The sequence below is a fragment of the Ilyonectria robusta genome (genome assembly GCF_021365365.1).
Source record: "Ilyonectria robusta strain PMI_751 chromosome Unknown BGZ61scaffold_1, whole genome shotgun sequence".
In the NCBI taxonomy this organism is placed as follows: domain Eukaryota; kingdom Fungi; phylum Ascomycota; class Sordariomycetes; order Hypocreales; family Nectriaceae; genus Ilyonectria; species Ilyonectria robusta.
The window spans coordinates 3,549,094-3,558,783 of NW_025764435.1; the positions used below are offsets into that span (position 1 = coordinate 3,549,094).

A 9,690-nucleotide genomic window follows, 5' to 3' on the forward strand; every position below is an offset into this window, starting at 1 on the left:
TTTGGTAAAACGAATGCCTTTTGCTCTTTCATTGAACTGATACCCCAAGGTTTCGAGTACACAGTTCAAGTCAAACTTCATTCCAAGGTTACTTTCGGCTATAACGGTTATTGCACGTGACCCCTCCCGTCGTCGACGCTCTGAGTGGCCATTGTTACCCTCGGCTCAAGCACCGACGCTATCCAGGCCCCATTTCGTCACAGTGGGCACAAGCTCTAGTCGTCTTAACCGGCCGTTGAGGAGCTTCATAAGCCGTCTCTCGTTCTTCCCTCACCCATTGAAGGAGAATCATTGGCTTTGACGCTGCAGTGAATAATTGAAGCCTGTTTCCTCCTCTGCTACCTGCCAACCCGACGGTTTCTCCCTTTCCAATCATCCCTTGCATACCTTAATCCTCCGATATCAGCTGTCAAGATGAACGCCCTACGATGCTTCAGACCTATCACTGCTCGGGTTCCCTTCCAAGCTCTAACCCTTCCCCGACTGGCTCGCGCATACAGCTCGAAGACCTATGAGTTTATCCAGGTTTCGCAGCCAAAGCCTGGTGTTAGCCAAGGTAAGATGTACTACCCTGGGAGTTAAGCTCATACGCTTACCAGCAATACAGTGACCTTGAACCGACCCAAGGCTCTCAATGCTCTGTGCACCCCGCTTATCAAGGAGCTCAACGAAGCTCTGGTCGAGCTCAATGGCTCAGATGAGACTTCAGTCATCATCCTGACTGGATCCCAGAAGGCCTTCGCCGCTGGTGCTGATATCAAGGAGATGGCCCCGCTCACCTTTGCCGACGCCTACACCAACTCCTTCATTGAGTCGTGGTCAAACCTCACTACTCAGATCAAGAAGCCCATTGTTGCTGCCGTCTCTGGCCACGCCCTTGGTGGTGGTTGCGAGCTGGCCATGATGTGCGATCTCATCTACTGCACTGAGAATGCCAACTTTGGCCAACCCGAGATCAAGCTTGGCACTGTCCCCGGTGCCGGTGGCAGCCAGCGACTGACCCGGGCCATTGGCAAGTCCAAGGCGATGGAGCTCATCCTTACGGGCAAGTCATTCTCAGGTGTGGAGGCCGAAAAGTGGGGTGTCGCCGCGAGGACGTTCCCTACCTACGAGGCCCTGATGGAGGAGACGCTGAAGCTGGCCGAGGCGATTGCCGGACACTCGAGGGTTGCCATCATCGCGGCCAAGGAGGTGGTTAACAAGAGTCAGGACCTGCCGCTGCGGGACGGCGTTGAGTATGAGAGGCGGGTGTTCCACAGCCTGTTCGGCAGCCAGGACCAGAAGATTGGTATGAAGGCATTTGCAGAGAAGAAGAAGGCGGAGTGGTCTCACTCGTAGAGAGATAATGGCATGCCAGAAGTGAGACCGGTGCTGTTGCAATTGGGGGCTGGTGCTTATGGGGGCGTCGCCGTTGCAACCGCTGCTGACGGAAGCGGGAAGCAGTGCTGGCGATGGCGATGTCGGCTCGGCCTTGGCGCTTGGAAACAGGCACACAACAGAGGCATACTTACACACCATCTCCAAGGGAGTGACGCGGGACGAGGCTCGGTTTTCCAAGTTTGTGCAAAATGCTTGGCCTGTTTCGGTTGGTGGATGGCGGGGGTGATGGGCGGTGACCACCCAGATCATGAAATAGTTATGACCAAGAGAATGACCAAGAGAATAGGACCTGCTACTAGCAACTGAACTCGAGCGAAAACCATTCCTTGAATACCGACAGAAAGCTGCCATACGCCGACCGACTCATCTCCATCTGCTCACTACAGTGCCGTGCCCGTTGCCGAATGTGTTACTGACAGGTCTCGCATCCGCAGCCGTATCCCTGCTCTGCTCTGTAAGGCTTCATTCGTATTCATGCGGCCCAACCCCTCGTGGCCCCGTGTGTGTGTGGTGTGTACGCCCAGCATCCATTGTGAGATGCCTATTTTTTGGTCGCCCGCCCTATCTCGCAGCGCCTAGGCGCCCATGCAGCCCCAAATATCCACCCCGCCACCCACTGACAGAACGATGACATGGGTTTACCAAGCCCAACACCGCCGCCATCCATCCACGCATCCATTACCTTTCTGTCCTCTCCCGCCTTCGCCCCGGAGGCTGTCGCCAACTCTTGCTCCCAGAGAATGGGCATTATCCGATCATAGGTGTCATGAATGGATTCTCCAAAGCCTGGCCTAGACCTCGAGAAGGAGCTGACGTGCTCGGTATGTTCCCCCTCCCACCTTGACAGTGCCCAACCACGAGCGATGTCCCATTGTTATACGTGACCGCTGCTGATGATGCGCAGATCTGCACAGAGCTCCTTTACCAACCCCTCACGCTTCTTGATTGCCTCCATACTTTTTGCGGCGCTTGTCTCAAGGAATGGTTCTCCTTTCGAGCTGCGACCGCCGAGAGATCGCCCAACTCACCAGCTCCCGGTACCGCCATCTTCACCTGCCCAGCATGCCGAGCATCAGTCCGAGATACCCGGCACAACGCCACCGTGGTGACTCTTTTGGACATGTTTGTGGCTGCGAACCCAGACAAGGACCGCTCGGCCGCCGAGAAGGAGGAAATGGCAGGGAAATACAAACCGGGTGATCAGGTGCTTCCCAGGCTCTCTGCCCGCGGAAGGACGGCGGAAGAGCGGCGTGCAGAGAACGAGGACCGGCGACTGGTTGACGAAGTGCGGGAGATGAGCCTACGAGATGCGGGAGTCTCGTCATCGGTGCCACCCAGGGCACGGAGACGACGAGACAGCCGGTCGGACGATAGGCCAAGAGCAAGCCGAGACAGGAGCTTGGACAGCCGACCACGACGAAGCGGACATCACTCACGGGGAGAAGAGGGTGCACGGCAAAGCTCTGAGCAGGTGTATTCCGACAGTGAACGGAGACATAGAAGAAGCGAGTCGAGACAGCGTCAGATCGAGCATCAGTCGTCCATCAGATCGCTCATCAGCTCGGCGGACATGAGTGAACGAGATATCGAGAGAGAGATCGAGTCTTTTGCTAGGCAAATCCAAGAAGAAGGACTTCTCGATGGACTTGACTTGGATAACATCGATTTGAGTCGAGACGACGAGCTCAGCCGGCGGATCACGGAGGCATATCGTCGACGACAGAGGGACCGAGCTCGACACGAGGCTTCGCGGAGGAATAATGCGAGCGGACAATCTTCCTCTTCCCGACACACGGAGTCAACCGGTACGGATCCGAGATTACGAGCCCCCGAAGGAAGCGACCGACAGAGAAGCCGCACTCGTCATTCCAGGTCGGCCAGCGCCACAAGCCAAACCGAAGAACGAAGCAGGCCACCCCCGTCGGCATCATCAGCTGTGTTGGAAGTCCAAGACTTCAGCCGAAGGACAAGGAGGCGGACATCCAGCGATAGCCGCAGTGCTACAACTCCAATCTTCCCCAGCGCATCCGAGACCAGGCCTGCTGCTCGGTCGTCAACGGATCTGACCTTGAGGTCTCAGACATCAGACCCGACGGCCCCACGATCTAGCTTCAGTGAATCGCGGAGCGCCAGCACGCCGGCGGTCCCAGGAGCGGTCCCAAACGCAAATGAATCAACACACGCAGGCACTTCGAGCAATTTGTCATTTGCCAATCGTGCACCTCAAGGAGCACCACCAAGCGGGCAGGCCCCAACGCAGCCTACAACAGGTCACCAAGAATCTGGTGCAGGACGTGGAAACAGAACCAATCGACCCGCAGACCTTGCTATTGTTCATTCAAGTGTCGCGAGCCCGGTCAGCAGCCCGACCATGATAGCGCACCAACGAGCTCGATCCCACCTGTTTCCGGAGCCATCAATCAGCTGCTCACGATGTAACAAGCCGCACATTGAGTACGAAGTCCACTACAGCTGCGGCACCTGTTCCAACGGCCAGTGGAACATGTGCCTTGACTGTTATCGAGCAGGAAAGGGATGTCTCTACTGGTTCGGCTTCGGCTACGGGGCCTGGGCCAAGTGGGAAAAGAAGCGCCAGCAATCAGAGGGACAAGTGGCGATGCCTCATATCCTTACGGCAAGTCGTTACATACGACCCCGGTCCACTCCTGGCGGAGCAGATGGCAGGAAAACCCTTTCGATTGAAGACCCTCGAAAGCGACTTGAAAGCGGAACATTCTGTGCAAAGTGTTCTGCATGGACCAACGATTGTTATTGGCGCTGTGATGTTTGCAACGAAGGCGACTGGGGCTTCTGTAATGACTGTGTGAATCAGGGAAGATCTTGCACGCACACTCTCCTACCACTCGCTCACGAAGCTACGCAATCTTCCCAGGGACGGCCGGTGAGCCCTCGATCGCCGGGTCGACCTCCAACCGCGACAATACTGACTGGTCCCAACACATCAAACATGGGAGCCTTTAAACCCCTATCGTTCGCTACCAGGTGTGATGTCTGCCAGGATCCCATAACCCCTAGCCAGGCAAGATACCATTGCTATAGCTGTACCAGCTCACTTGTCCCGGATGCGACGCCCGGCGACTACGACATCTGCTCTTCTTGCTACGGCAACCTCGTTGCCCAAGGTGAAATCAGTGGTGAAAATGGCCACTCGGGGTGGAGGAGATGTCTCAACGGACACAGAATGGTGGTAGTTGCGTTCACTGAAGGCAAGGTCGGCCAGTGGAGATATGTCGCCAAGGACCTCGTTGGTGGTCGTAGCTTGCGCTCCGAGGCCCCTGAGAACCCAGATCACCAGGCCAAGGGCTACCAAAAATGGCTATGGCAGCACGGTGACCAAGCCGTGGCCCGTCTCATTACGAAGGACGTATCAGAAAATGCACCAGCGAGCGACGGATCGAGCAAGATGGTACAAAACTTCCCACCTGATGGCGGAGTTGGCTACAAGGCGGGTGCCAGATGGGCTTGGTACCCCAAGGCTGGGTCAGACGACGAGTTGCTGTTTCCCCGAGGCGCCGAGATCAAAGAGATTGAGGACGTTAACGGCGATTGGTTCTTTGGGTCGTACATGGGCACTCGGGGGCTGTTCCCAGCGCCGTACGTGCGGTTGGAGCAGCGAGCCCACGGTGAGACTTGAGGGCAATGAAATACCAAGTTGGAATAGGGATGGATGAGAGTTCCGCGATGTAGGACAGTCTCGGTAATTTACTCGCAATATAACGATGTATATCCCTTCAGCAGCTGCCGGCCGCGGTTGGATTGCTAATGCAACTTCGGATGGAACTCGGGGTGGATTTCCCAAACCAACGCCGCCGAGGGTCCGACGAGCAATTGCGCCATCGTCTCCGGTTGCGGCCCCACCTGATATATCCCACCTCAAAACCTCCAATTCCTCTCTTTACAAAGCACAGCTCCGTCAGCCACTCTCTCTTCGCTCGGGGCATTTCCACCCGTGTGACTGCGCCAATTGCTTTCCTTTGGACGTTCACGATCCCGTTTCCTGCTCCAATGTTCCGTCACAGCGTGCGGCGCCTCGCCATCGCGGCGGCCAAGGCTGCTGAGCCCAGCGCCTACACTGTCGCTGTGTCGAGCGCCCAGGGCGTCTCCAAGGGCTTGACTGGAGGTGCGCTCCATGTGCCGGCGTAGCTGTCGACTGGACCCAAATGCTGACTGCCTGCTCTCTCCAGCTATCGGCAACACGCCCCTCATTCGCCTCAACAAGCTCTCCGAGGAGACGGGCTGCGAGATTCTCGGAAAGGCCGAGTTCATGAACCCCGGAGGCTCCGTCAAGGACCGCGCCGCCCTGTACGTCGTCAAGGATGCCGAGGAGCGCGGCCTGCTGCAGCCCGGCGGCACCGTCGTCGAAGGTACTGCCGGTAACACGGGCATCGGCTTGGCCCACGTCTGCCGGTCCCGCGGCTACAAACTCGTCATCTACATGCCCAACACCCAGTCGCAGGGCAAGATCGACCTGCTCCGACTCCTCGGCGCCGAGGTCTACCCCGTCCCCGCCGTCGCCTTCGACAACCCGGAGAACTACAACCACCAGGCCCGCCGCCACGCCGAGCGCCTCGAGAACGCCGTCTGGACCAACCAGTTCGACAACACTGCCAACCGGAGGGCGCACATCGAGACCACCGGCCCCGAGATCTGGACTCAGACCCAGGGCAAGGTCGATGCCTTCACCTGCGCCACCGGAACTGCGGGCACCCTGGCGGGCATCACTCGTTACCTGAAGGAGGTCTCCAACGGCCGCGTCAAGAGCTTCCTCGCCGATCCCCCCGGCAGCGTGCTGCACTCGTACATCAGCTCCGGCGGCAATCTCATTGAGCGCAGTGGCTCCTCCATCACCGAGGGCATCGGCCAGGGCCGCATCACCGACAATCTCCAGCCCGATCTTGACCTGATTGACGGTTCTATGACTATTGCCGACGAGAAGAGCATCGAGATGGTCTACCGCTGCCTCGACGAGGAGGGTCTGTACCTGGGCGCCAGCTCCTCGCTCAACGTCGTGGCCGCGAAGGAGGTGGCCGAGAAGCTCGGCAAGGGCAACACCGTCGTCACTGTCCTCTGCGACGGCGCCTACAGATATGCCGACCGGTTGTTCTCACGCACGTGGCTGACTGAAAAGAAGCTGCTGGGTGCTATTCCCAAGCACCTGGAGAAGTACATTGTTCTACCATAGAAGGATTTTGTTGTACAGAAGAGTAGATAATACACATTTATGGTACATTACAACGTCAAATTCATGCCTCAGCGGCTGGCTGTGCTGGGGCAGCCCAGACGGGCTTCTTTCCCATGACCTTCTCGTACACGTCGACAGAAGGCTCATTATACTTGGAACTGGACTCCACAAACTCCTTCAAGTGCTCCTCCAACTGCTTTTCGATGGGCTCCAGACCCTTGGCGGCATCGCCGAGGATCTCTCGGGCCAACGACATACCCTTGATGTTCAGGGCAACGGCCTGAACGAATTCACTCATGGAAAGGGTGGCGCGGCCCTTGTTCTTGGGCAGGTTCTGCTCCTGGTGAGGCCTCAAGTCCGAAATCGCGGAAGGAACCTTGAGCTCCTCTCCCTCCTTAAGCCCGCGAGACCACAAGCTTGTGAGAGCCTGCGTGCTATCGGAGAGAGCTACCAACTCTTTCTCGGCCGGCTTCTCCTGTTGCTTCAGATACTGAACGGTAGACGCTTGGGAAAACAGGACCTGTCCGCGCACAAGGGGGTGAGACTGTGTTTGCTCGAGCGCACTCAAGCTCTCGTTGACGTGCGGGGGTCGCTGGAGGAGGTCCAAGACAATCTCAGTCCATCTCAAAGCATCCACTGACTTGGCCTCCCCGGGGCCAACGTGGGTGATCTTGTTGCTGATGAAGCTCAACAGCTGGATAACATGCTCCTTCTGGGACAGCTCGAAGCCGGTCTTCTGCGCCTGCTTGGCACACTCAATGATTGAGTAGATTTGTCCGTTGCGGCCAGCTCTGCGGATCATCTTCATGTAGTGGTGCTTGGGGAGCTTAATGCCGGCCTTTTGGTAACCTGCTAAGAGCGTGCCCAGGTTGTCCCAGTCCTCCTTGGTCTTCATCAAATCGAGAGCGCTCAGGAGAGCCTTCTTGGAGTTGGGGATTTCGGTGAACCGATCGATGGTGGAGAACTTGTGCTCAAGGCCATCGACCTCGATGATGATGGGGTTTTGTTGGATGTAGTTTCGGGACTTGGGGTTGAGGACGAGCTCGCGCTGCTTTTCGGGGAGGTATGAGGGGAGAATGATCTTCTCTTGGATATTGCTGAGGACTTCGTTCAACCTGGAGTTGTCGGTCTCAGTGAAGATGGCCTTCAAGCCTGTGACAGGATATGTGAGTAGTGGACCTGAGGGGAGAGACAGAAGACATACCATGGGAGGGAGATGAGCTGAATTTGCGGATTGATCGCGGCACCACGGAAGTGCGCAGGTTGGCCAGCGGCCGAATGGCCTGTTTCAACGAGTTTTTAACCATGATTTCGGTGATTGAATCGCAAAAGATCCGATCTATTATTATTCTATGAAGCTCTATTAAAAAAGTGGCTGGCCTCGAAAATGATGGACGCATATGCGTGCAGGGACTTGGAAATTCCCGGAGAAACTATGCCCCGGGGCCAATCAGGGACAAGAATTGGAAGGCCAAACCCGGGACTTTGGAGCTCCGGAAATTCTAGAGTCGGACGAGTGCTCTGTATCTTCGCACGACAAGTCACCCACGATGAACGTTGCGAACGCCGGACGGCCTGTCGGCTGTCTCAAGTCCGTCTTCCGGCGGGCGAGATTTCAGAGATCGTTCCAGAGATGTCTCTCAGCGGCGGCCACCCCCGCCAAGTCGACGCCTCGAAATGAGTTCAGCGCACGACAACGTAAGCTCGGCCTTCACTCTCTCTCGTTTCGGTTGGACGCAATCCTCTAACACCGGAACTGTAGGGGCCGATAACGACAAGGTCAGCAAGTTTGCCATTTGGCCTCAGGTGCCTTCCATCCGCACCACCCACCCCGACCCGATGCCCATCCTCCGCGAGAAGCAAATCGCCAAGCTGGACCCGACCGGAGCCCGCACCCGACTCTTCTCACGGGAACATGCCGACAGCGCCAAAGTCGGCGACGTTTTGATGGTGTCGACCAAGGCCGGAGAGCCGTTTGCGGGAGCCTTCATCCAGATCCGCCGCCGCGGGCAGGACACGGCGATCCTTCTGCGAGGCCAGATGATGAAGGTGGGAGTGGAGATGTGGTTCAAGATCTACAGCCCTACGGTCACGGGCATCGATATTATCTGGCGACGGCCGAAGCGCGCGCGCAGAGCCCGGTTGACGTACATGCGCAAGCCCAGCCACGACATGGGCAGCGTGGACCAGCTGGTCTTTGCTTGGAAGAAGGAGCGACATACTCTGCGGTCACGGTCGCAGACTGGGCAGAAGAAGCGATAAAGGGATTATTGCATGGGAGGCTGAGCTGTATGATACTCGGTGTATAAGGGTCTGTATAAATGGACATGTACCAATCAACTCATCGAGGTTTGGTGCAAATTTTGTGTTCACTGTAAGAGAGGCTCATATGAGATAGCTTCAAAAACAAGGCTTGTTCATCGAATGGCGTATGCACGGATTTACCAACCAGTTGTCGACATTGGACAATGGTACAACTGACTGGACCTGTTGGTCGAGAATTATATACCCCAGTTGGGTTCTTCGCTCTTGTTGCTCAGTAGCCATATGTTCCACAGAGGCTCTGCTGCGAACCGAAAGAGTCTAATTTCCCAACAAAGCACTGCTCCTTTACACGCAAGTCCACCTCGTACGATTCTCAACGGATATAATGTCGTTAGCACCCATGACGCAACGTAGGGTAAAGTATGAGTCTTAGCTAATACCGCTTAGAGGAGTTCCTAAAACCCTCAACCTCCTAGTCTAAGCCCCTCTATCGTCCTGAATGGGTACACGTACGGGGTTTCTCGCAGGCGTCTATATGTGGCATCGTTCGTTTTCTGATGCGTTAGTTGTTTGGGTAATGTAAACATCAAATCATGCTCTGTTGGACGTTGACCAGCCCGTGCCCCTGCGATCAGTGCTGCATAGATTGGCGGCCGATCAGATCGAAGCACCAATGTATGAGGACGGGGCTCACCAAGTGTTCAAAGAGCTAGTAACCCCGCGCGTCGTGTGTCAGATGTAGAAACGACGCTGCGTCCAAAAATATCTCCCGTTTTGACGTTGAGCATGGGCAACCAACGACGGGCGTCGCAACCCCCTGGCGGATTGCACTTAACGGCATA

At 56.4% G+C, this 9,690-nt stretch overlaps 5 protein-coding genes across 5 annotated transcripts; 4 read left to right on the forward strand and 1 right to left on the reverse strand.

The window, feature by feature from the left end:
- Window positions 1–414: 414 nt before the first annotated feature.
- BGZ61DRAFT_525939 (ClpP/crotonase-like domain-containing protein) lies at window positions 415–1,338 on the forward strand (the record flags this gene model as incomplete). The annotated part of the gene is made up of 2 exons (XM_046252853.1): window positions 415–556; window positions 608–1,338. 2 exons carry the CDS (start codon window positions 415–417, stop codon window positions 1,336–1,338), a joined length of 873 nt encoding a protein of 290 aa, XP_046112678.1.
- Window positions 1,339–1,876: 538 nt separating this feature from the next.
- On the forward strand, window positions 1,877–5,135 carry BGZ61DRAFT_378702 (uncharacterized protein). The gene is made up of 2 exons (XM_046242593.1): window positions 1,877–2,201; window positions 2,285–5,135. The coding sequence occupies exons 1-2, from the start codon at window positions 2,151–2,153 to the stop codon at window positions 5,033–5,035; spliced, it is 2,802 nt and encodes a 933-aa protein (XP_046112679.1). The 5' UTR covers window positions 1,877–2,150; the 3' UTR covers window positions 5,036–5,135.
- A 271-nt stretch (window positions 5,136–5,406) lies between these two features.
- On the forward strand, window positions 5,407–6,583 carry BGZ61DRAFT_338980 (tryptophan synthase beta subunit-like PLP-dependent enzyme; the record flags this gene model as incomplete). The annotated part of the gene is made up of 2 exons (XM_046239184.1): window positions 5,407–5,521; window positions 5,586–6,583. The coding sequence occupies 2 exons, from the start codon at window positions 5,407–5,409 to the stop codon at window positions 6,581–6,583; spliced, it is 1,113 nt and encodes a 370-aa protein (XP_046112680.1).
- Window positions 6,584–6,644: 61 nt separating this feature from the next.
- BGZ61DRAFT_525942 (uncharacterized protein) lies at window positions 6,645–7,890 on the reverse strand (the record flags this gene model as incomplete). Its single annotated transcript, XM_046252854.1, has 2 exons — window positions 6,645–7,735; window positions 7,788–7,890. 2 exons carry the CDS (start codon window positions 7,888–7,890, stop codon window positions 6,645–6,647), a joined length of 1,194 nt encoding a protein of 397 aa, XP_046112681.1.
- Window positions 7,891–8,133: 243 nt separating this feature from the next.
- On the forward strand, window positions 8,134–8,845 carry BGZ61DRAFT_525943 (translation protein SH3-like domain-containing protein; the record flags this gene model as incomplete). Its single annotated transcript, XM_046252855.1, has 2 exons — window positions 8,134–8,281; window positions 8,346–8,845. The coding sequence occupies 2 exons, from the start codon at window positions 8,134–8,136 to the stop codon at window positions 8,843–8,845; spliced, it is 648 nt and encodes a 215-aa protein (XP_046112682.1).
- Window positions 8,846–9,690: the final 845 nt, after the last annotated feature.

Bases quoted from the DNA above. Each gene is read 5' to 3' on its own strand.
- BGZ61DRAFT_378702 (XM_046242593.1), top strand. From the start codon at position 2,151: ATGGATTCTCCAAAGCCTGGCCTAGACCTCGAGAAGGAGCTGACGTGC. The intron at 2,202-2,284 runs GTATGTTCCCCC...GATGATGCGCAG, and splicing joins AGAAGGAGCTGACGTGCTCG to ATCTGCACAGAGCTCCTTTA.